Here is a 24,474-nt window from a genome sequence, read left to right on the forward strand (position 1 = left end):
CTTGCATGAGTGCCGAGCGGCCTTGTCGTGACGTCTAAAATGTATTTTATCACGGGCGCCATCGGTACAGTTGTTGACTTTTTTTGTGTTGTGATTGCGGTGACGTGCAGCCGTGATGGTGACAGTGTGTGCCTTTTCTCACTGGATTGACAGGTGCATGGAATTAAAGCAAAGGATCAACTCTGGACACATGTTTGGCTTCATGTGTACGCCAAAGATCCCATACATCAATCACGTGGTGATCAAGCAGAACAACATACTTGCTCACAGTGCAACAAAACAAAAACAAAACACATCCACATCAAGGTAATGCATCACATAAATCAACTACTACTATGTATATACTGTATACTACTAGGTGATAAACAACAACTAAACCCAAAACATAACACTTAACTTAAAACTTATTTCCAAATACCAGCAAGGCATGCTGGGTAGTCTAGCGGCAACGATATGAACTATGAACAATAACACATTGGCTATTAAAGAGTATGGTAGCTCCTCCACATGTTGTGCAATCAAGTCAAAAACGTGACAAACATGACAAAATGTTGCTTACTCAGCATACCTTGCGGTGGCATATATAGATTTTTTTTTATCGAGCATACATATTTATTTATATGCTCACATGGTGCAGCATTTACAGTATCTATGTTTGTGTATTTGCTTAGTTATCTTTCTTAGTAGGGTGACTTTTGGGAGAAAATACTTAGCATCTGGCAACCCTGCTAGTGGGAGGAGCCAATCCGTCAGTCAGTCAGGTAGGAAGGTAGGTAGGTAGGTGGGTAGAACGGAAGTAAGAGAGCCGCCACCTTGATTGTTCAAGAACTAAGCCGAAGCCTTCCAGAACTTTGGGCTCAGCTGTTCAGGTAAGAGCTTGCTGTTATTTGCTGTTTTCACTTCCGCTTCGGTCCGTCAAAGTGGCGTCTCGTTGTTTCGTTATTGCTTGTCGCTCAAAGTCGAGATTTTGCTGACTTGTTAAAACTTAGTGTGGTCTGTCCCGTAGTCTCGGGTGTATACGTTTCCACTAAGAAACACCAGCTAATAAACAAACAATCCTAAATGACCGAATACGAATTGTAAAGTAGTACCGCGCACACCGGAAGTGGATGTCAGGTATGTCAATCAATCATGTAAAGCGCAAAGTGGGCGGGTTCAATGTTTAACTACAGGTAGGTTTAGCTCCTTAACTAGAACACTACGGTTCAAGTAGGCATGGAAATACATACTCGAAATAGAAAACCTTAATGCTCAATTTGTTGCGAAATTGTAATGAAGAGCAGTTGAATTTGTCGCGTTTGCACGTCAGCGTTTTTGTCTTTGGAATTGTGAAACAGGCAGTTTCAAAACCGCCAATGTTTCCCCATAGGAAATATTATTGTTATTATTACAATATTTTATAGTAATGGTAAAGGATTAGTTTATTTCAAACATGCATTCAACATGTCTGAAAAGGAGTAGGAAGATAATTTATTTAATCCGTTGTCACTATGTCACAGTATTCACTGATACAGTGGAACCTAGCATGTTTTTTTGGTTAACATTGAAAATGTACACCAATATTTTGCAGTTAGCATATAATATTGTTGGCATTATTAATACACTGAGCCCATTGTGGTGTTGTGCTCCAGCTTCACATGTGACCTACTATAGCAACAGTCAAATGTGTTAAATGTGTGTTTAATCCACAGTCCACCATGAGGAGTTGCTGTCATCATCTTCCTCTCCTCCTTCCCTTCCTGTTCGCAATGGTCGAGGGTGAGGCCGTCTCCGGGTTCAGGATCTGTGCCTACAATGTGCAAAAGTTCGACTCACAGAAGGCAGCGAACTTCAAAGTGTTACACACACTGACACGGGTATCACACACACACTTCCTGTATGTTTTATTTATGTGCTGTGAACTAATAAAGTGTGCGCCCATTTCGTAGATCATATCGCGCTGTGACATCATCCTCCTACAGGAGGTGACGGACTCTGACGGCTCCGCCATCAAAGCACTACTGTCGTCTCTCAACAGGTACAGTGGAAGGTACTGAAGCAGGCCACGCCCCGCCGTGGCGTTTGTTGTGTTCGCTAGACAAGTGCATCGAGACGCCATATAGTTGTCACCGTGGTGCTGTTAGCTTGTCACCTTCATTCCACTAAATATTCCCACTGTAACCAAATGTTGAATAATGGAAACAGAAGCAAAATGGCGTTCTTCTGAATTTCTTTCCCTTAATGAGCTGCGCATGAGGCTCAGCAGGTCACAAAACGGAATATCTTGAATTTAACACTTGTCCGGCGGCATTTGTGTAGCATTGATGGACGCCTAAGTGTGTCTAGGTGGTAGGAGTAGTAGTGGTGTGGTGTTGGTGACCTTTAACATTGCAGCGACGCGTCGATGCATCGAGGTGACGTCATGTCTGCTTTCTGACCCCCGACAGGGAAGCTCAAAGGTACGAAGGAGTCTCACAGAATGCATGTCGGCTTTTAATCCCAAAGCAATCACGGCAATCAATCGTCTACTAATCTGATTGGCTGCAATCACAGCACTTTCTCATGCAACACATCACATTTATATCATTTAAATGTTTTAGCGTGTTTTTGTTACAGTATCTGACAAAAGTGAGTACACATATCAGTACTGTTCTAGTGTCTGTCCTTTTATCTTCCCTTCCCTCCCCCGACTAACCAGGTCACTAACAGCCGCCATGCTAGTGCCGCTCACTAATTGGTTGGTGAAAATTCGGGATGCTCCGATCAGTGTTTTAGGCTGCCGATTCCAATACCGACCATTAGTGAACCTTCCATAAGGAGACTTTGGATTTGAGAGTAAAAGGTTTGATGGCGTTCTAGTAGTACTTTCATGTATCATACTCCAATTAAGACAAGCAGTACCCTCATGTACAGCACATTTTTGGCTAAATTAGCTGCGGTTTACCTGGCGATCACATCATGATCCTCCAAAATTCACCATACTCAGTCAAGTGTGAAAGGACTTTTTCGGGCATATGTCGATCTGGTGCTTTTTCACGGAAATTGTACGATTTTGATCAGCGGCCGATCGATCAGAGCATCCCCTAGGGAAAATAATTAGATTCTATTTGATTGATGCAAAGCATGTGCATGTCTGGATGTTAAATAGGGACATGATCATGTGATTAATCTTTGTTTGTGGCAGGTAATAATCAATATGGGGGCGGAGGCGGGTATACTGGTGAGGTCTCTTACAATAAAAAAGACGCTGCAGAAAAAAAAATGACAGCCAACAGCACGTGACAGATGCAGACATGTTCAGACACGGCACACGTTTGTATTGCTATCTTTAGTGAGTCTGTGTCGACACTCAACTGACAAACAGTTTTACTGTTTGCCCAAAACACACATCTATTAGCTCAAAATTAATTATGAATTATTGATCATAACAACTTTTCAGTCCAAAGACATGTATTTCTCTAAAAGACTAATTAAATGAGGTCAAAAGACATGTTGTATGTTGCTGCTTAGTGCTTGATCTATGTGTGTTTCCTTTGGAGGTATGAAGGATACCACTACCGCTCCGAGTCCAGTTCTAGTCTGGGCAAGTCCCCCAGCGACATGCAGAAGTACGTCTTCATCTACAGGTGAGACCCCACTGCCAATTTTCCCATGATGCACCCTTAGCCGACACGTTTCCCTAAATAGTATTTTTATTGTGTTTCCATTTTCATAAAGTTTTCATGGGTACAAAAATAACCGCCCCAATTTGGTACTATGCTGCTGCACTACCAAATACAGTCATAGGGTGGTGCTAGACACAGCACAATGTGTTGACTGGTGGACAGAAAGTGGACATTTGTCCCTGTGTTTAAATCTTAACAGGACAGAGACTGTTAGTGTGCTGGACCGATATCAGTACCAGAACCAGCAACAGTTTCTCAGACCTCCACTAGCCGTTCACTTCCACAGCAACAAAACAGGTCGGCGAGCGACACACAGTTGTCCTTTCACACATCGTGTTAGCGTATCACAACACCATGTTATTTTATGATGATGATTTTATTCTTCTCAGCTGTCAAGAACTTCGTTCTGGTCGGGCTGCACACAGACCCCGGCAAAGCCGTCCAGGAGCTCGACCGCCTGTACGACGTCTTCAAGGAAGTGTTGAAAAAATGGGACAACAAGGTGACGGTTACTGAAAACATAACTAGTTACTAGGGCTGCAATAATAAACAATATTCACGGTTCGGAAATGTCAAATGGCAGAGGACAGAGCCTTGAGGTGCTCCATTCTTTGTGTTTTGTGTATAGAACGTCATATTCTTGGGTGATTTCCATGCCAGCTGCGCCTATGTGACCCGAAATGACAAGAAGAACATCCGACTGTTCACCAACACCAGCTTCTCCTGGCTCATCAAGGACAAAATGGATACCACCATCACAGATGAAACTAGCTGTGCATATGACCGGTAGGTGTCAATGCTTATGTGTTTTTGTTGTTATTGTTTCAGTGTATGGTGTCATCTGGTGTGTTTCTCACGTGGCAGAATTGTCGTGTACGGGAAGTCCTTCTTGAAGGCCATCGTTCCGTTCTCTGCCAGGGTCTTCAACTATGCTCAGGAGTACAAATTGGCGAGGGCGAGGGTAAGAAAATCGTTCTGTTGTCTTTTTGTCTTTACATGTTAGTAAGTTTGTTAGATGTTATACATCAGGGTGACGCAAAAGGTCAAAGGTTACTTTATTGGTACCTAAGGGTACATTACAAACAGACCGTTTTGGAAATCCAAGGAAATACAGCTGGAATGGGTGTAGATTCTGGAAGATCTTTGTGTGGGTTATTGTGTATAGCTGCTCTAAAGGAGTCCACATCTCTATACAAAGGGCCGAAAATGAGCCAAATAAATAAATGATAGAATTACTTTGTTTTTTTTTATGTGGCCCTCTGTGGAACAAATTAGGACACCCCACTTCTAGAACAATGTGCAATGAGGTTACAAACGTCTTAATGTGTTTTTGTCAGCGCAGGTGCTGGAGGTGAGCGATCACTTCCCTGTGGAGGTAAGGCTAAAGAGCTACGCCCTGGCTACTCAGGCCACACCCCTTCTGCTCCTGGTCAGCGCAGTGATCCACTCCTTCCTGTCGTCTCTGTGATTTTTTTTTTTTTTTTTTACATGCTCCCAATCATGGACTTGATATGGTTGTAACTCCCACCCTGGAACCCTTTAGGCACGTCTATTACCACACTAATTGCGTGAATGAATTTGAGCAAGCAGATGCTAAGTCACATGATGTCTTGAAGACGCTTCTTTGTCAGTGTTGTCTTCAGTGTTGACTGGTTTATATTTTTTAGCTGGTTCATCCATCCATCTTCTATGCTGCTTATCCGCTATCCACAGGTATGATGGAGCCTATCCCAGCGGACTCTGAGTTAGAGGCGGGGTACAGCCTGGACTGGTGGCCAGCCAATCACAGGGCACATATAGACAAACAACCATTCACACTGTCATTCATACCTATGGACAATTTATAGTTGCCAATTAACCTAAGCTTAAGTTAATTAGGTTAGCTAGTAAATTAGCCATGTATTATTTGTAACATTTTTATGGTTTAAGTGTCAGTGAAAAATGAAAGATGCCAAATTTTGCGACAACAAAACCTCACAAAGTGATCTTTATGGAATCATGAATACATGAATGTCATGTACAGTATGTTTGTTTGCAGTGTTTTGGGGTGGTTGTGTTTTTTTTACCTTTTTATGTTCAAATTGAAAAGCTATTGTATGAAATAAAATTGTACTCTATGATCATAAGGAAGTGATGATGTCTGACACACAAAACAATGAGTTTACAATGAAGTATTTTTTAACATTAATTTGAAGAGACAATACAATGTGACTTCTGTGAAGAAAAGCAGATTTCCTGGTACTTCTTGTGTAGAGCCGAGGTTCCCAAAGCGGGATACACAGACTGTTCAGGAGTTGGCAGATGCTTTAATCCAGGTCGGGGTGGAGATCCCTCAGGAGAACATCTGCCGCCTCATCAGGAGCATGCCCAGGCGTTGTAGGGAGGTCTTACAGGCAAAAGGTTTGGGGACCACAGGTGTATAGTCCTGCTCTGTTGCCTGAGAGAGGCGCTGCTGCTTCACCAGGAAAGAACCGCTTCATCAAAACAGAGATCGTCTATTTTGTCAATACTGTACAGGACTTGTGTTGCTTTGTTTAATGAGCACACAAAGGTGTAAAAGCCAGACATCTTGGTGGTTCTCTTAGTACGTTTCTTGCACACAACGTTTTGAAAGGTATTTTCTTGTCTGGTGTGTTGAATTGCTGGTTGTTATTGGTATTATACAATCTTTTTTGTGTCTCATTCACAGATTTTTTCTTGTTGCTTGTAACGTTAACGTGAAACATTATAATTATTAGCATTGCATTATTGTCTTTATTACGTAAAGTCTGTTTTGTTTTGTTTTTACTGTAGCGTCCATGGAAAGAAAAACACCGACGGAGTGAGACGTCCTGTCTGTGTTTCCTATCTTTGCTTTAAGAAACGTGGCCTTAGCCGCAAAAGAAGAGGGGGGAAACAGAGAAGCTCGTCCATGAATGACAAGCTTTCGTCTCCTCTTCTTCCTCCATCTATAGACCTGCTTCCTGCAAACCTTCAGCGCCACCCGAGGTCCTTCGAAGACCCTCCACCCCCGAAGAGCTATGTCTGAGGCGGAACAAGCCCCGGCTTCGGCCCCGCAGGCCGCCGCCGCCGCGCTCCTGGACGCACTGAACACCACCGACTCCAGCGGGATGGACGCTGTCAACGCGTCGGCCAAGTTTGTGCCCACCCCAGAGGGCACCGCGCTGGCATATGGCAGCCTGGTGCTCATGGCGCTGGTGCCCATCTTCTTCGGAGCCCTACGCTCAGTGGCCTGCTCGAAGTCTAAGGTAGGGGAGCCTGAGAGAATCCACCGCTAGCTTAGCGCAGCATCAAGCTAGCGAGCTGCTTTGGAAGCCTTGTTTCCATGAACATTCAACTTAAAACATGACGCGTGTGCTAGCAAAGCCATTAGCGAGTGTTTATTTACAGTGACTTGTTGGTGAGTGTTTATGTCGGGTTTTGTTTACATCGTCATGAACTTTAAGCCGAATCTTGGCCAGCCTTCAGACAGAATCAATAGAGCTCTGATAAGATGATCAGCAGCCGTGTGCGTGACGTGTACTTTAGCTTGCTGGCTTGAAATAACTGGGTCCACGCATGCGCATGGTCACCTTCACAAACATCTAGTATGACGTCATACTTGAATAAACAGAAATTAAACCCAAGATGGCTGCCCAAACAAACAAAAAAAAAACAAGATGGCTTCTGCCAAAAGCTCCTCTGCTTGTGACATTCACTTTGAAAATACAACCAAATATAGTCTCTTGAATGTACACAATGTAAATGGTTGTCTAAAGCACCCTTTTCAGTATGAAGTTTCTGTTTAATGCAAGGTTAGTTCCAGTTTTCAATATAAACACATTACAGTACAGCTAGCAGACATCTTGGCATCTAACCTAGGTTAACCAAACGGATACTTCCAAGTTCACCGGACAGATAGCAGATTCTCAATAAAGACTATATAGACTATGGATCATTTACTTTGAAGCACTGTATAACTGAATATACAAAGATATATCATGGCAATTATGACATACAGTATATACGATACAAAACAATATCTTGATGCTGTATTCAACATGAACTAAATGCATTTAAACAAATGAGCTAGCCGATGTTAATTGCCGTTATGACAACTAAATGGGCATTGAAATATACATTTCACTTAAACAGATAATTTATAATAGGTATAAAATAATTTCAAGCAAACATTTTCAATGGTAATGGTTTTATTTAATTTGAACATGCATCAGATTACAATTGTGTGCATCACATGATCAGTTAACAGTTCCACATGTCCAAAAGGAGTAGGAAGAAGCAAAGCTTATTAAATCTTAGCCCTCCATCTGGTACTTTTACAATCAGTAACTGTTATATTTGTTCACTTCCTGCTTTCCATAATATATGGCTCAACAGGAGACGAGACTGGCACATTGTACATCCTACTGACAGTAGCCTACTTGCAAATTAGACTCATATATGCGTTGAAAAGTTTGGACTGAAAAATATTTTTAAAACAAAATTTAAATTTTTTTTGTTTTACTGACCTTTTTAATGTAAAACACTTCATAAATCAGTGTTACAAATGTCCAAAGTATAAAACATTTTATGCATTTTTATCTAACTCATCATTCTATAGCACAATGTGGACGGCTAGAGCCAATGCCAACTGTACTTCCGATATTTCCGGATCAGACGCCAAAATATGATTATAATTAGATGACATAAAATAATGGAGAACCACTGACTTAAATCAACATCACCAAATGGGGCCATGCCCACATGAGAATGTGGTGGTTTGTGTTTTTGTAGAGAATAAAGTGGCGTGAGAGCAGAATAGGATGACAGAGACTTTAACAACATATTTGTGTTGACTTCCATTCTTCTGTTTGCACTTCCTGCTGTCTCTCACAAGATGGTCAAGTCCTCTTTTTACGATACAGTAATGTGCTTTTTCTTCCCCCACTCAAACTTGATTCAGCCCTCATCTTCTGTCTCTCCCTCTCTCGTCTGTGCATGTGTGTCTTATTGCACGTCTGTGAGTGTCTGTTGTGTCCGTAGGAGCTCGGAGACAAAGGGTACGAGTCAGGCTACAGAGTGAGTATGAGAGTATTTTATGCCACCACATGCATGAACATACACACCTATAGTGCGTGTCTGTGCATGTGTGAGGGGGGTAGTTCAATCAATCACCTTGACAACTTTGTTAACATGTGTTAAGTAGTCACTGTTGTCAGTGTGTGTATGTACATTATGTGTGGCTAGGGCTGGGTGACATATTGATATTATTAATTTTTGATATTTGGTAGTGGTTTTATTTCATTTGAACATGCATCAGATTACAATTGAATGCATCACATAATCAGTTCACAGTTCCACATGTCCAAAAGGAGTAGGAAGAAGCAAAGCTTATTAAATCCTACCCCTCCATCTGGTACTTTTACAATCAGTAACTGTTACATTTGTTCACTTCCTGCTTTCCTAATATATTTTTTAAGTTTTTTTTTATTTTAACTATTTTATTTTTTATTGTATTAAAAGCATATCGTTCATATCGATATAGACTGGATTCGCAGCGGGGGCGGAGCTAATTGGCAGATGGAATCTGCATCATTAAGTCAGTAAATTAGTGTAAAGTGACTTAACCTTGGCTGCACGGCGGTCGAGTGGTTAGCGCGCAGACCTCACAGCTAGGAGACCAGGGTTCAATTCCACCCTCGGCCATCTCTGTGTGGAGTTTGCATGTTCTCCCCGTGCATGCGTGGGTTTTCTCCGGGTACTCCGGTTTCCTCCCACATTCCAAAAACATGCTAGATTAATTAGCCACTCCAAATTGTCCATAGGTATGAATGTGAGTGTGAATGGTTGTTTGTCTATATGTGACCTGTGATTGGCTGGCCACCAGTCCAGGGTGTACCCCGCCTCTCGCTCGAAGACAGCTGGGATAGGCTCCAGCACTCCCCGCAACCCTTGTGAGGAAAAGCGGTTGAAAATGAATGAATGAATGACTTAATCTGTTTCTAGGTGAAACTGTGGCCTTATTATTATTATTTTATTAAGCAATTAAATATGTTAGGTGTAAAAAAAGGTGAAGACACAATGCAGGATTGTGCTATACATATATACTGTCACCCAGTGACCTTTTATGTATTACTTTAATCTACATGTTGTATATTCCATTACATTGACTGCTTTCCTTACTTTCTCTACTTTTTATTTCCTGCCCTGATGTGTCCCTTCTGTCCTTGTTGTGTCTGTGGGGTGGGGTGGGCTAGATGAGAGTCCTCTCCTGTGTCAGTGCGAGTTGTCAACATCCTGCTCTCATAATACCACCAGCTGTCGGTCCAAAAAAAAAAAGTCTTTGTGAAGATAATTCGAACATGACGAAGGTTCTCGTCATGTCTTGACATACACGTCTCCTTTGTGGTCTGCAGAACGCATCGGACATGCCAGAGACCATCACCAGCCGAGATGCTGCCCGGTTCCCCATCATCGCCAGCTGTACTCTCTTTGGACTCTACCTCTTCTTCAAGGTGACCTTCCTCCTCAACCCACAATCACATCAGCATGTCACAGAAGTAAGCAATAAGCAAGTGGATGGGCAAACACAGCATGACATTTGGCAAGCGACAGGGCAAAACCTGGCTACACCACTAAGTATTAGTTCACTAACAGTCACAGCTGGTGAACACAAACTGGTGTCGGGGTTTTGAATGCATCACGGAAGCAGCCAGTGACAAATTTGTGACGTTAGTGCAGTAAAAAGGAATGAAAAAAAAAAGAAGTGGGTACATATTGCAGTAGTCCTTTCTGGTCACTGTGGAACCACACCAAAGCACTATAATATCAGCACTTACGCACATTGTACTTATTTTAAGTATACTGACATATTTCAGACACCACATTACACTTTACGTCCACACAGTTACCTTCTAGCTGTTGATCATAGCAGGCTGCACTCGTGCTTCATGCTGAAGTGTGTTTCAGGTGTTTTCTCAAGAGTACATCAACTTGCTCCTGTCCGTCTACTTCTTCATGCTTGGTGTGCTTGCACTGTCTCATACTATGAGGTAAGATGGCCGCCCTTCTATGTGAGCACGCTCATTAAACTAACACGATAGGAGCCATATCGCAGGTCGTTTGCTCCCAATAGACTTCTACACCGATGTGTACATCTGTGAAATACTTTGTTTTTATATTCAGTATAATTATTCCATACTCCATTCACTGTGCAATATTAAGCTTTAAGTGCAATATATTCAGTTTTAAGTGCAGTATTTTTATAATGCCTCATATTAACTCACTAGCAAGATCTCATAGTGTATAGACTGGTCATATATTTCCATATTATCTTGCAAACTGGGGCGGCACGGCGGTCTAGTGGTTAGCGCGCAGACCTCACAGCTAGGAGACCAGGGTTCAATTCCACTCTCGGCCATCTCTGTGTGGAGTTTGCATGTTCTCCTCGTGCATGCGTGGGTTTTCTCCGGGTACTCCGGTTTCCTCCCACATTCCAAAAACATGCTAGGTTAATTGGCGACTCCAAATTGTCCATAGGTATGAATGTGAGTGTGAATGGTTGTTTGTCTGTCTATATGTGCCCTGTGATTGGCTGGGGACCAGTCCAGGGTGTACCCCGCCTCTCGCTCGAAGACAGCTGGGATAGGCTCCAGCACCCCCCGCGACCCTCGTGAGGAAAAAGCGGTAGAAAATGAATGAATGAATGAATCTTGTAAACTGTATTTGTATATAACTCTGGGTAAAATTGTTAATTTGTTAATACTTGTGTTGTTCATATTGTTTATTTTTTATATTGTGTATTTTGTACTGCTTAACTGATTCTGTTCTGTTGCTGCTGTGCAGTGCAAACTGAGGGACGAATAAAGGCATATCTTATCTTATCTTAATACACATTAATTAATTCTTGGTGTGTCTCTGTGTCCAAGTCCTCTGCTGTCCAGAATCTTTCCAGCGTCTCTGCCAATCAAACAGTACCAGCTGCTCTTCACGCAGGGCACTGGCGAGGCCAAAGAAGGTGAGACCATACGAGTGGCTCCTCCTTTCACACTGATAACACTGATTATCGTGGTATTTCTTTGTAGATATCATCAACTATGAGTTCGACACCAACAACCTGGTGTGTCTGATAGCCAGCAGCGTGGTGGGTGTCTGGTACTTGCTAAAAAAGGTACTGAACACGTATACACTGCTCACTATTCGTCATGAACGCGAACAGTTAATCATTTCTCAGTGTTTTGACATCACAGCACTGGATCGCTAACAACCTCTTTGGGCTGGCTTTCGCACTCAATGGGGTGGAACTTCTCCACCTGAACAACGTCAGCACAGGCTGCATTCTGCTGGGGGGGCTGTTTGTGTATGACGTCTTCTGGGTGAGTGATTGACACATCTAAGTCGCATCCGATGATGCTGATCAGTCTTTAATGTGTCTTTTTGTCATTTATATTGATCATCAGGTGTTTGGTACCAATGTCATGGTAACCGTGGCCAAGTCCTTTGAGGCGCCAATCAAATGTGAGTATGCGTGCTGTTTATTATTCCCACAGGTATTAATCTGTTCCAGGTTCGAGTGATTGATGTGGTTTCCCTGCCACGGCAGTGATCTTTCCTCAGGACCTGTTGGAGAAAGGTATGGACGCTAGCAACTTTGCCATGCTGGGTCTCGGCGATATTGTTATCCCGGGAATATTCATCGCACTTCTTTTGCGTTTTGACGTCAGGTAAGCCGCTCGTCATTCTTTTCTACCTGGTGTGACCTCCTTTTTTTGTTTATGTTCCTCCTCTTCCTGTTTATTATTTATGTTTATTATTGTTTTTATGTCTTCGGTTTCTATCTGCAGCCTGAATAAGAACAGCAGGACGTACTTCTACTCCAGCTTCCTGGCCTACATCTTTGGACTGGGCCTCACCATCTTCGTCATGCACACTTTCAAACACGCACAGGTAAGATGGGAGAGGTTAAAGGTCGCCATTTGTGATATTGAACTAACTTGTGGACGTTGTTGTCTCGTCAGCCCGCTCTGCTGTACCTGGTCCCCGCTTGTGTCGGCTTCCCCGTGGTGGTGGCGCTCTTCAAAGGGGAACTCACTGAGATGTTCAGGTGAGAAACCAAAACAACCAGGTCATGTGATGCTGGCAAGAACCGCTGTCATCGTCATGGGAACGAGTAGAATTTTGTCTCAGTTGCCTCCTCCGCCTTCTTCATCTTTTGCTTCCTGTGTCTTTTGGCACATGCACGCTAGCTTATTCGGCTAAAGTTGTGAGCACTCGGAACCCCTCCCTGTTTTCTACTTCCTGCTGAGGTGAACTTGCTTCTGCAACCGCTGCCTTGCATAAACCTACTCCAGCTTCCTCTTCCTCAATGTGTCTCCACTGTCACCTTCACATTATCACGTCTTCTTCCTCACCTTTTTTTAATCTTTTGTTTTTTTTCCTGCTCATTTTCTCTCACCTATCCCTCCCTCTTTCTCTTACCTATCCTCCCCCACCCCCCTCCCCCTCTTCCCACTGGTGGGTAGCTATGAGTCGTCAGAGGACATCCTTCCTGCCTCTCCTAGGCTTACTTCCTTCCCCACCGTCAGCGGCTCTCCTGCCAGCCTGGCTAACTCAATGGATGCCGTTTCCATGGCGACAGACTCCTCCCCACGCCGCCGTCACTTACAGCCCACTTCCTTGTAGAGCCACCCCTCAATGCTGTGGTGGAGGGGGGTGGAAGCGTCATTTTGTTCAGATGTCCACTGTTTCATTAGCCTTCCTGCTAATGTCTTCTTCCTGTGTGATGTCATCAGAAGCTCCACCTCCAACTCACCTGTGCTCCCGCCTCTCTCTCTCCCAGGTACGAGGAGTCCTCTGCAGAGGAGGCACTAGCCAAAGGCGACTCATCAGAATCAGAAAAGAAGGACCAATAACATTCAAAGACCACCATACCCCTCAAAATACCCTCATCAGCTTGCCATTTCTCATCCAGCCGCTTCCTCATGCACTTCCCGTCACTTGTCATTCTGCAATTCAATTGGTGGACTGTCTGCAGAGGTGGGCGGGAGTGTAGGAATTACCCCCTCCTCCAATAAGCTGTAAAAAGAGCAGAAGGAGGCGGGGCCTCCACATATAGGAACTGATCACATGATGGAGAGGGAGAATTTTTTTTTTTTTATATAAACTTAAGTTTAAAGATTAATTCACTCAACTCAAATAAAAAAAGGGTTGTTTCCAAATGGTTTGATTAGGTTCTTCAGTCAAATGGAGCATTTTTGTCTTTTATTCGGTTTATTAGTATGTTATGACATGTGATGTGCCTTTTCACTCATAGCAAGCCAAGCACTCTTTTTTTTTTTTTTTTTTTTTTTTTTTTTTTTTTAATTCAGCCCAAACTGAACTCTTTTCTTAAAGGGGACCTATTATGCTCATTTCTTGACCTTCTGTATTGAGTTGCTTCCTGCCAAAATGGTCTGTTTTAATTTATTCCACCCACGTCCCACCTTCAGGGTTTAGGAGCTTTAGGAGTTGATAATAAATGAATAAAGAGCGAATGCAATGTTTTGCAACGCCCTCTGAAACAGAGCATTTTGACCTATCCCAAACGTCTTTCAGGGCTCACTTCCAAATACGCAAACCTCATTATCTGAAACTTTGGCATCGTTTAACACAATTCAACATTGTAACTACATTCAGAAAGGCGTCGGGAGCATAAAAGGTCCCCTTTAAAGCTGGAATGAACAGATTGGCTTCAAAAGGGCTCCAGCAGGAAGCATTAAAATAATCCTCATAATGCATTTAAAGTCCTATCACACCCCCTGTCACACCTCATCCAACTTTCAGGATATTTTTTTTATCAGGTTTATTCCAATAAAAGGTACACTTAAGAAGGCACAATGGGAATTTCATAATAAAAGCTCATCTTCTGAGAATTTTCTTTTAAGCCTTTGGGTTATTTCACAGTATTTTTGCAAGCAGTTATTGTTTTGAATATTGCCTGTAGAAAATCTGTTTTCCATGACTTGACTTGACTTGTTTGTCGCGTTGTCATGCTTGATGTTGGTGTTTTTGTTTTGTTTTCTATCTTGTTACAGGAAAAAAAAAAAGGCCACAACAATAAGTGTCATGCTTTCAGTGAAGTTTAGTCAGTTTAATTGACATGAATTGCTTTTTGTTTGTTTTAGGAGGTAGTTTAAAAACTGGACTATATTTTATTTCAAATAAACATGTTTTGCTGACTGTATGCATAAAGCAGTTTAACTTTGACAAGCCACACAGAAGCAGTGTCTTTTTTAGTAGCAACTTGAGCAAGTTGTATGTTTTTTTTTTTAAATGTGAACAATATGAAGTGAATAATATACAGATTTGTGTGTATATATTCATTTTAAGATTACATGATTTTGTTTGGATATTCAGAACAGTAACTATAATGTGTATACATTAACGTGTATACATTATAGTTACTTATAAACTTTATATTTATTATTCAATTTAAATTTAAAGTACATGACTTGTATTAAATACAACTTAAAATATTTATTGAAATATCCCATGAAGGGATTCAATTGTATAATATAATTTAAGATAAAAAAAATGATTTGACTTACAGTACATCGTTTTGTTGCCCTATTTTTACTTTGAAAAACACTAAATCGACAACCCGGATGTAGTATTGTATTTCCGTTTGTCACACATCCCAAACAAAACAGGGCAGTGCGGCTCTTGTCTCCGCTCTGCTTGGCTAACGATGGGGGAGGCTGACGTGACGCAGAACCAGGCCGACGAAAAGCCTCCAGACTCGGCCTTGGTCCCCGGGGAGGAGTCGGTTGTGTGGAGCCATGAGGTGGAAGTGTGTCTCTTCCACGCCATGATTGGACATAAACCAGTCGGTAAGACTCCCGCAGTAGCCAAGTAGCTAACAAGTCTGTGCTAGCTGCCGTTCCCTCGGCCTGTAAACTTGACAGTTTTGATATATTAAACTCTCACCGTCGCTTTATGAATAAGTACAATGAGGTTTAATAAGAGTTGTGTTAGAATGTTGCTAAAACACGTGACTTTTAAGGCACATATAAGGACGTTTGGCGTTGTTGCTTTCATGCTAGCATGCACGTTAAATGCTAACATTAATACGAGAAGCTCTCATTGGTTGACACATGTAATGGTTGAGAGTTTGGGTGTCAAACTCATTCATCAGCCTCATCAATGGATGTGACTGTGTGGTCATGTGACTTTCTACGTTACAATGGGGCCTTGTGTTAACGCAGGAGTCAACCGTCACTTCCATATGATCTGCATCCGAGATAAGTTTAGTCAAAACATCGGACGCCAAATCTCCTCTTCCGTCATCTGGGATCATCTTGGAACAATGTACGACATGCAGGCGCTGGTGAGGACAGACGCACGCGCACACACACACACACACACACACACACACACACAAATGTCAATATAAATAATCATAATCTGTTCCAGGGTCAAACTGTGTCCATCTTAAAAGCTTTAATTGTATAAGTCAGATTTTAACACTGCATATGAAAGTGTAAAAAGTGAAGCAATGTGAATATTATTAAATATAAGTTAATTTTATGTGAGGATGCTGACATGAGACTGCTGTAAATTTATTTGTGTGTGCGTGAGTCAGCATGAATCGGAGATCTTGCCGTTTCCAAACTCCGAGAAGAGCTTCTCTCTGCCTGATGACATCATCCAGGAAGTGAAAGAAGGTGAAAGTTGTGTTTATATGTTATTTCAAATATCTTGAAATGCCAATCAATATGCCCCGCCCTCTCATATTTATGCGTGTATAGGTAAGCTGTGCTCTGAAGAAGAGGCAAAGGAAGAGTTCAGGATGGAGCGAGAACCTCCAGCGACGCACGAAGAAGGTAAACGTCAACTTTGTCACTTCGAAGATGCCCGACAATACCTGATCATGTGACCTCATACACGTTGCCTCTTTGTAGGAAGTAACTCCTCGGTGAAGATGTCTGAGCGCTCGAGTGGCAGCCGTGAGAAGGACAAGGGAGGGGCTGAGGGCGGAGCCACGGGAGGTGGTGGTGGAGGAGGAGGGGGAGGCGGCAAGGAGGCAGAGAAGAGGAAGAGGAGTCGGACGGCGGAGAAACTCTTGTCCTCTTCCAACCCTGCCAGTCCTGGAGGAGCCAAAAGGAGGCGCACCTGAGCCCGATCTGGCGAAGGGGTCTGTTGTCACGGGAGCACACTTCCTGTCACATGACTTGTCAGACAGGAAGCAGCCAGCGTGTTGTCAGAGCGCGCTTATTTAATTCCTCGTCCTTATTGGCCATATGTGGCAACGCCCCGCCCCCCCTGGTCATGTGACATTTGTGACCTTTGTTTACTTGCGTCAGATTTTATCGACTAGAGACAAACACTCAGTTGTTTTTTAAAGTCTGACTAGCTGACAGGCAGCTCTGTGTCTGTGAGCGTCACACACACACAGGAAGTGGCCGCAGCTTGCGACTAGCATGCTGGATTAGCCTGCTAGCTTAGCCTTAGCGTTTAGCCTCGCAGAGCTGCTCGTGTTTTGGGGTCCAAACTACGAATGTTTCGTTGTACAGCTGGAAAACAAAATGCTATATGTTTTAGTTTTTATTTTTATCTACGTTTGATGCCATTAGGATTTTTTTTTCTTACTGTATTTAATTTTTTATTTCAGTTTTTGTGTCCGGAAGAAACAGATGTTTAGTCATTAAATTGATTAACCAAACTCATTGTGGACAGATGTTATTCAATTAATTTAATTACTGAAAACAAACTTTCTTGCTTAGTGACTTAACATTCTGTGACATGTTCCAGCGTAATGTTGTAATACGTCTGTATAGCCACAAGGGGGCGGTAATGGCACGTGTCACCTTCAGGTACTCGATGGACGTTGTCTTTGTTCTTTTAAGAGACTAATATTTGTTGCTACATAGCAGTTCACTTACTAATACTTAAAAAAAATCACAGATTTACATCAATATTCATAATTGCATTTCTCCCCGCCTATAATTTAAATTAATTGTTTATGGTAACACGTACGTCAGGATGTAACGCCCACTTTACTGAGGAACTTATGAGTAGTGGTTCAGTAGATTTGTTCCTCATTATTTACCGTCATTTTATGTACTTTATTGTAAAGTGTTACCACATATGTCTTTATATTTTTTGATAGCACTGCAGATCTTTGGTGTTCTTTCAATGAGCTAGGTCGTCACCTGAAATGGTTTTCACTTCCCAGATTTGCCTTGTCAGGGTTACTACGTGGACTTTCTTGTCTTATTAATGGGGTTTGGACCATGGGGTTTTATTGTGCGTGTCCAAACCTTTGGCCTGTACTATTAAGGGGTTCTGTTATGCTAATTTTTTGACCCTTTGTATTGATTTGTGGTCTCCCGTAGAGCAGCTACACACAATAACCCACACAGAAAACTTTTTAGATTTTCTAGAACCTGCACCTATTCCAGCTGTATTTCCTTTGATTTGTGTTTTAATGTAGTCACACATTAACACACATTAACGATGAACCATTATAAGGAAGTCCTCCCCTCTGTGACATCACAAAGGGGCAGTTTTACCACGCCCTCTGAAACGGAACGTTTTGAGCCATCCCAAACTTCTTTCAGGACTCACTTCCAATTTCGCGAACTTCATTATCTTAAACTTTGGCATGGTTTAACACGAGAATACAACATTCTAACAACATTTATAGGACAGAAACGTGGAAAAAGCATAATAGGTGCCCTTTAAATCCACCATCTTGGCTACATAGCATAAGGGGAGAGATTAAAATAATGGGCTTTGCCTGCCTGTGCTAATCATGTATGATTTATTGTGGTCTCATTCCTGACTGGCAATCTGACTTGGAAAAACATTTTGGAAAAACTACTTTTCAAGTGATCTTCCGAGTTTTTTTTTTCCCGAAAGCCCACTGTGCAAACGAGGATGTTTTAAATTGAAATGTCAATCAAAAGCGGTCACTCTGGCCATCGATTCATGTTCTCCTTCTCCTTCCCTGGCAGTGGTTGGCATGGCGATCCAAGTTGACGCATCATCAAGTGTGAACCCCCTCCCCGAGAGCGCGCAAGGCAAACAAAGCTATCTAATTAGCACAGAGAGGAAGAGGAGGGCACGATGAAGATGACTGTCAATCACGCTGGAGCAAGTGTGAGAACCAGACACACAAAATGTTGTCTCACTGAATATTCATGGCACTGTCAGCACTCTGTGTGCGCGTGACCATGGTTATTCACAAATCATCTCATGTTTATTCATCCAGGATTATGTAAACACCTAAGTAAGCAAGCATGCTAAGAAACACGCACACACACATACAGAGTGTGTTCAAGGTCACCTGATGGCTTGCTAACTCCTCATTGGGCCGCAGCTAATCTTGACTAAATTAGCAGGATTTGGGGCATACTAACATCCTGTCCAGAACACATCAAGCCAATGTCTCCCCCTGTGGCAGAAAGCGGTAGTGCAGAGACAATACAACAATGACATGTCACGTGTCATTAATTCATTCGAGAAGGTCCGACTCTAACTGAAATGTGCCGAATTAGCTTATTATTGCCATAACAAAATTATGTAAATAATCTTCAATGAGAAGAAGTATTGATCCATTTCATTTGTCATTGATGTCCATCCATCCATTTTCTATGCCGCTTATCCTCACTGGGGTCGCGGGGTATACTGGAGCCTATCCCAGCTGACTTTGGGGAGAGGCAGATTGGTCAACAACCAATTGGACAATCAACCATTCATACTCTCATTATTATTATTATTATTATTATTCATTCATTTTCTACCGCTTATCCTAACTAGGGTCGCGGGGAATGCTGGAGCCTATCCCAGCTGACTTTGGGGAGAGGCAGATTGGTCAACAACCAATTGGACAATCAACCATTCATACTCTCATTATTATTATTATTATTATTCATTCATTTTCTACCGCTTATCCTAACTAGGGTCGTGGGGAATGCTGGAGCCTATCCCAGCTGACTTTGGGCGAGAGGCGGATTGCTCAACAACCAATTGGACAATCAACCATTCAGAATTTCATTATTATTATTATTAATCATTCATTCATTTTCTACTGCTTATCCTCACTAGATTCACAGGTATGCTGGAGCCTATCCCAGCTGACTTTGGGGAGAGGCGGATTGGTCAACAACCAATTGGACAATCAACCATTCATACTCTCATTCATTATTATTACTATTCATTCATTTTATATTGCTTATCCTCACAAGGGTTGTCGGGGTGCTGGAGCCTATCCCAGCTGTTTTCGGGCAAGAGGCGGGGTACACCCTGGACTGGTCGCCAGCCAATCACAGGGCACATATAGACAAACAATAATAATAATAATAATTCATTCATTTTCTACCGCTTTTTCCTCACGAGGGTCGCGGGGGTGCTGGAGCCTATCCCAGCTGTCTTTGGGCGAGAGGCGGGGTACACCCTGGACTGGTGGCCAGCCAATCACAGGGCACATATAGACAAACAATAATAATAATAATAATAATAATTATTATTATTATTATTACAGACTATTTAGTAATAATTCATCATAATAATGATTATTAATAAATCTAATAATAATTATTATGATTAATTATTACTAAATTAATCATTTAGTTCACAAAACACTATTTTGTGTTAAAGATTAGTCACAACAATAAGAACATCACTTTTAACCTTGAAATACCACACACAGACACACACACACACGATGGGCTGTGCGTGTGCCAGAAGTCATTTGTTTGTCTTTAAGCAGCTAAACTCTTTTTTTATACGACTGATAAAAGAAAGATTAGCATCTGAAAACCACAAAAGAACGTTTTCATCAAAGTTCACACACACACACACATACACACACACACACACACACACACACTCGGGGTTACGAGGCCCCCTGTGGGAGAGGGCATAGCGTGCACTGCTTACAAAGGCCAGCTTATGCCTGTTAGCTGACATGCTAATGAGGACTAGCTGTGTTGGTTTCCACATTTGTGTGTGTGAAGTCGCCCAGTGCTAACGTGTCAGGGTCCAGTTGGGCATGATTGACAGCTGCTTTTATTTCACTCTACGGCAAACTTTTCCCACTGAACGCATCACACAAAATAATTGAAGGATTGGTGTACAATTTGATACATTTTGCTCTTTTGAGAAAACTTTATGCACAAAACATCCGCATATTAGCTTTATGTTACACCTGAAAGTAGATTAGTGTAATATCTAATTATATATGTCATTAATTATGATTTTTTTATATGCCAATAAGGGCTTATAAGAGAATGAGATGCAGGCTGAAATCACATGTGGAAGTGTCAGCCTCACAGCTACGAGACCCAAGTTCAATTCCACCCTGAGTTTGCAATGAGTTTTCTCTGTAAGATCAACATATGTAACATACGTGTAACTGGTTCGTGTTATTAGTATATTTCATTAAAATATGATGAATTACTGGAAAATAAGATGTAAAGATGTAATTTTTAAAGTGCGTATTGGCAGACGTGAGCACTCCGAGACAGTGACCTTGAGCAAGTAAACACTCCGCCCTTTTAGTAACAACGGATCAGTGGAACGGGACAACAGCCTGCGTTAGCCATACATTTTTTTTTATTAAAAATGCTAATAGTCAGACATCTGCCCAAAGGTAGTTCTGCCATTTTTTACAATTTACAACTCGACCAAGAACTCAGGATGAGTTTCCAGCTGAGATGTTGCAGCGGTCAGGACTAGAAACGATAATACGATGCATTCAATGACTGAGATTCATTTGAAGTTACTTCAACATTTTTGACCCTAGTCACATGACCTCTGCCGGTTCAAACCAGTCCAACAAAGACTTAATGTTTAAGATTTTTATTTAGAATGGAAAGTATGCGGATGCTTGTTTCCACATGCAATACCGTGTGTGTGTGTGTGTGTGTGTGTGTGTGTCGTCCAGGTAGATTGACATTCCCCTCTCTGACTCATTGTGAGTCAACACACTCTGCCCGGCAACATGCGTGTGTCTGCATGCGTGTATCGGCACACAGAATAAAAAAAAACCATGCAATGTTGATAGGAGATATTCTTATTAACAATGACATGTTTAAGTTGGTCATGAAACTGATTAGGATCGACTGTGAAGTGACGTCTCAATGCAAATGTATGGTTGGCCGCAACACACACACACACACACACACACACACATGTGACAGCAAGCAGCAACAGGAGGTGTTTTGATGCATCTCAGGCTTCTGAGGATAAAAAAAAAAAATCAATAGAGCAAATCCATCTGTTGATGAACGTCAGCAGCTTGACCCTGAATGCCCCACGCTTCCGCAGACATCCATAATCGATGTCCTTAATAACGTAGAGGAACACATCTATCTGTCTCCTCGCCGTCATGACAACCAAGACCATGATACCTGTCTTGGTATCATCACCGAGGCCCACCTTCAGTTTTGTATTTTGTATTTTATTGACTGATATAATGACTTCCAGGGCGGCACGGTGGTCTAGTGGTTAGCACGCTGACCTCACAGCTAGGAGACCAGGGTTCAATTCCACCCTCGGCCATCTCTGTGTGGAGTTTGCATGTTCTCCCCGTGCATGCGTGGGTTTTCTCCGGGTACTCCAGTTTGCTCCCACATTCCAAAAACATGCTAGGTTAATTAGCAACTCCAAATTGTCCATAGGTATGAATGTGAGTGTGAATGGTTGTTTGTCTATATGTGCCCTGTGATTGGCTGGCCACCAGTCCAGGGTGTACACCGCCTCTCGCCCAAAGACAGCTGGAATAGGCTCCAGCAACCCCCGCGACCCTTGTGAGGAAAAAGCGGTAGAAAATGAATGAATGAATAATGACTTCCACCCCAACGTGAACCCCTTCAGGGACCTTTGCTGGCTCCCTAAGTTTGGTTGAGGATTAGCATCAAACAAGTCAGAGGACCAAGCAAATGACCAAATAATGATTTGACTTGACTCTTTGGACGACCTGGTCTCTAGCAACAACCATCAAACTGATGACAAGAAGCCTCCCAGCCTGCAGGTGGTGCTGTGACAGAACTGGCAGTCTTCTTTAGTTATTACTTTATTATTTGTGTTTCTTTATTTTTTGATACTTCAACATTAGAATAAATGGAGGCAACACAAATCAAAGGAAATACAGCTGGAATAGGTGCAGATTCTGGAAATTCTAAAACGTTTTCAGTGTGGGTTATTGTGTGTAGCTGCTCTATAGGAGTCCACAAGTCAATCCAAAAGCATAATAGGTCCACTTTAAGGTTCATTCATTCATTCATTTTCTACCGCTTTTTCCTGGGTTGCTGGAGCCTATCCCAGCTGTCTTCGGGCGAGAGGCGGGGTACACCCAGGACTGGTCACCAGCCAATCACAGTGCACATATAGACAAACAACCATTCACACTCACATTCATACCTATGGACAATTTGGAGTCGCTAATTAACCTAGCATGTTTTTGGAATGTGGGAGGAAACCGGAGTACCCGGAGAAAAGAGAACATGCAAACTCCACACAGAGATGGCCGAGGGTGGAATTGAACCCTGGTCTGCGCGCTAACCACTAGACCGCCGTGCCGCCCCACTTTAAGGTTTCTTAGTTTAACATGTGACAGTAACTTGACTTTTTCCTGGTGACTTTTCACACGGAGGATGAGAGGGGAGGCTCGGAGGGACACACTCTGAATATTGAACCACTTGTTTACCGTCTAAAAGGTCTCAGCATACACACACACACACACACACACATACACAATGACGATGACTCAATGCTGTGGTTAAATCAGCTGAAGCGGTTGAGGAGACAAAAACACAAGAGGCCCCCAGCGTGAACATTTTATTAGTCTTGTCGCAATTAGTGTCTGACACACACACACACACACACACAGAGTCAGACCAAAGACATTAATTGACACCAAAGCTTTTGAACTGAATTAGTCGCACTAGTTAGAAACACCATAATTAGCTGATTGGGACATTTCGCCGTCGGCCATGTCAGATCAACATCATTTGCTAATGTAGACATCTTTCTCTTGAGATATTTATTTATTAATCCATCCAGAACAAAGTCAAGCAATCAAACACATGCAACTATTTCACATACTTATGGATACATACACATTATTAGGTGTATTTTAGGTGCTCGTGACACCAAAACACATGTTAATTGTCATTTTACTTCTGCAAAATAACATTGAAAGGCATATTTCCTGTTTCCTGTTAAAGCTTTATGACCATCGACTTCCACTTTTATGACACAAACTCCCCAAAATAGCCGTCTTGTAACTAGCATCTTAAATTTTAGCTCACAGGCGAGAGACGGCTCATAAATAAAATGCGACACTCGTATGCCAAGGTATTACTGTATAAATTACAATAAAAAAAAATACCTGCAGTACTCCAGCGGTTTCTCCATCTGGGTCCAGCAAATTTGCAAATGACTCAAAATAACTTTGGTCTTGTTGAGAGAGACATGTGCCATGGTGTTGAAGCTAAAGTTAGCATTCAAAATACCCGTTTCTTTGTGCTAGCTGAATGTCAGGTGACCTTTGCAGGCTATTTTTAATTTTAATTATTTCAATTTCACGCCGTAGGTTCATAGGTATGAATGTGAGTGTGAATGGTTGTTTGTCTATATGTGCCCTGTGATTGGCTGGCCACCAGTCCAGGGTGTACCTCGCCCGCCTCTCGCCTGAAAACAGCTGGGATAGGCTCCAGCCCCCCTGCAACCCTAGTGAGGATAAGCAGTAGAAAATGAATGAATGAGTTATAATGTAGCTATAATTATATCTATAATAATACTTGACAGGAAGTGTGTGTTTTCATATGGACAAGGATTGTTTAATCAACATCAGCATTGCAGATTG

At 42.3% G+C, this 24,474-nt stretch overlaps 3 protein-coding genes across 8 annotated transcripts; all 3 read left to right on the forward strand.

Annotated features, from left to right (window-relative positions):
- Positions 1 to 725: 725 nt before the first annotated feature.
- LOC131137382 (deoxyribonuclease-1-like) lies at positions 726 to 5,768 on the forward strand. 4 transcript variants are annotated; one of them, XM_058085271.1, is made up of 10 exons: positions 726 to 869; positions 1,692 to 1,856; positions 1,929 to 2,029; positions 2,427 to 2,438; positions 3,519 to 3,605; positions 3,844 to 3,941; positions 4,034 to 4,146; positions 4,273 to 4,430; positions 4,509 to 4,605; positions 4,987 to 5,768. In XM_058085271.1, exons 2-10 carry the CDS (start codon positions 1,698 to 1,700, stop codon positions 5,110 to 5,112), a joined length of 951 nt encoding a protein of 316 aa, XP_057941254.1. In that variant the 5' UTR covers positions 726 to 869; positions 1,692 to 1,697; the 3' UTR covers positions 5,113 to 5,768. The 4 variants fall into 4 exon arrangements, with proteins under 4 accessions (XP_057941254.1, XP_057941256.1, XP_057941255.1 ...); XM_058085273.1 differs by having other exon boundaries at positions 1,929 to 2,017; XM_058085272.1 differs by lacking the exon at positions 2,427 to 2,438.
- A 707-nt stretch (positions 5,769 to 6,475) lies between these two features.
- Positions 6,476 to 14,844, forward strand: hm13 (histocompatibility (minor) 13). Of its 3 annotated transcripts, XM_058085268.1 has the most exons (12): positions 6,476 to 6,892; positions 8,667 to 8,702; positions 10,040 to 10,138; positions 10,593 to 10,675; positions 11,552 to 11,640; positions 11,708 to 11,793; positions 11,873 to 11,998; positions 12,083 to 12,140; positions 12,226 to 12,346; positions 12,467 to 12,569; positions 12,641 to 12,726; positions 13,462 to 14,844. In XM_058085268.1, exons 1-12 carry the CDS (start codon positions 6,665 to 6,667, stop codon positions 13,532 to 13,534), a joined length of 1,188 nt encoding a protein of 395 aa, XP_057941251.1. In that variant the 5' UTR covers positions 6,476 to 6,664; the 3' UTR covers positions 13,535 to 14,844. The 3 variants fall into 3 exon arrangements, with proteins under 3 accessions (XP_057941251.1, XP_057941252.1, XP_057941253.1); XM_058085269.1 differs by lacking the exon at positions 8,667 to 8,702; XM_058085270.1 differs by lacking the exons at positions 8,667 to 8,702; positions 13,462 to 14,844 and adding an exon at positions 13,145 to 13,449.
- A 429-nt stretch (positions 14,845 to 15,273) lies between these two features.
- mrgbp (MRG/MORF4L binding protein) lies at positions 15,274 to 17,322 on the forward strand. Its single transcript, XM_058084621.1, has 5 exons — positions 15,274 to 15,490; positions 15,866 to 15,987; positions 16,243 to 16,324; positions 16,409 to 16,483; positions 16,562 to 17,322. The coding sequence occupies exons 1-5, from the start codon at positions 15,349 to 15,351 to the stop codon at positions 16,774 to 16,776; spliced, it is 636 nt and encodes a 211-aa protein (XP_057940604.1). The 5' UTR covers positions 15,274 to 15,348; the 3' UTR covers positions 16,777 to 17,322.
- Positions 17,323 to 24,474: the final 7,152 nt, after the last annotated feature.

The sequence above is a fragment of the Doryrhamphus excisus genome, chromosome 10, assembly GCF_030265055.1.
Source record: "Doryrhamphus excisus isolate RoL2022-K1 chromosome 10, RoL_Dexc_1.0, whole genome shotgun sequence".
NCBI lineage: Eukaryota > Metazoa > Chordata > Actinopteri > Syngnathiformes > Syngnathidae > Doryrhamphus > Doryrhamphus excisus.

Excerpts from the sequence above, each read along its gene's own strand:
- hm13 (XM_058085270.1), top strand. The coding sequence starts at position 6,665 with ATGTCTGAGGCGGAACAAGCCCCGGCTTCGGCCCCGCAGGCCGCCGCC. Across the intron at positions 11,641-11,707 it reads CACTGGCGAGGCCAAAGAAG|ATATCATCAACTATGAGTTC; the intron begins GTGAGACCATAC and ends ATTTCTTTGTAG. Across the intron at positions 12,141-12,225 it reads CTTTGAGGCGCCAATCAAAT|TGATCTTTCCTCAGGACCTG; the intron begins GTGAGTATGCGT and ends CTGCCACGGCAG.
- mrgbp (XM_058084621.1), top strand. The coding sequence starts at position 15,349 with ATGGGGGAGGCTGACGTGACGCAGAACCAGGCCGACGAAAAGCCTCCA. Across the intron at positions 15,491-15,865 it reads GATTGGACATAAACCAGTCG|GAGTCAACCGTCACTTCCAT; the intron begins GTAAGACTCCCG and ends GTGTTAACGCAG. Across the intron at positions 16,325-16,408 it reads CATCCAGGAAGTGAAAGAAG|GTAAGCTGTGCTCTGAAGAA; the intron begins GTGAAAGTTGTG and ends ATGCGTGTATAG.
- LOC131137382 (XM_058085271.1), top strand. The coding sequence starts at position 1,698 with ATGAGGAGTTGCTGTCATCATCTTCCTCTCCTCCTTCCCTTCCTGTTC. Across the intron at positions 1,857-1,928 it reads TGTTACACACACTGACACGG|ATCATATCGCGCTGTGACAT; the intron begins GTATCACACACA and ends CCCATTTCGTAG. Across the intron at positions 3,942-4,033 it reads CTTCCACAGCAACAAAACAG|CTGTCAAGAACTTCGTTCTG; the intron begins GTCGGCGAGCGA and ends TATTCTTCTCAG.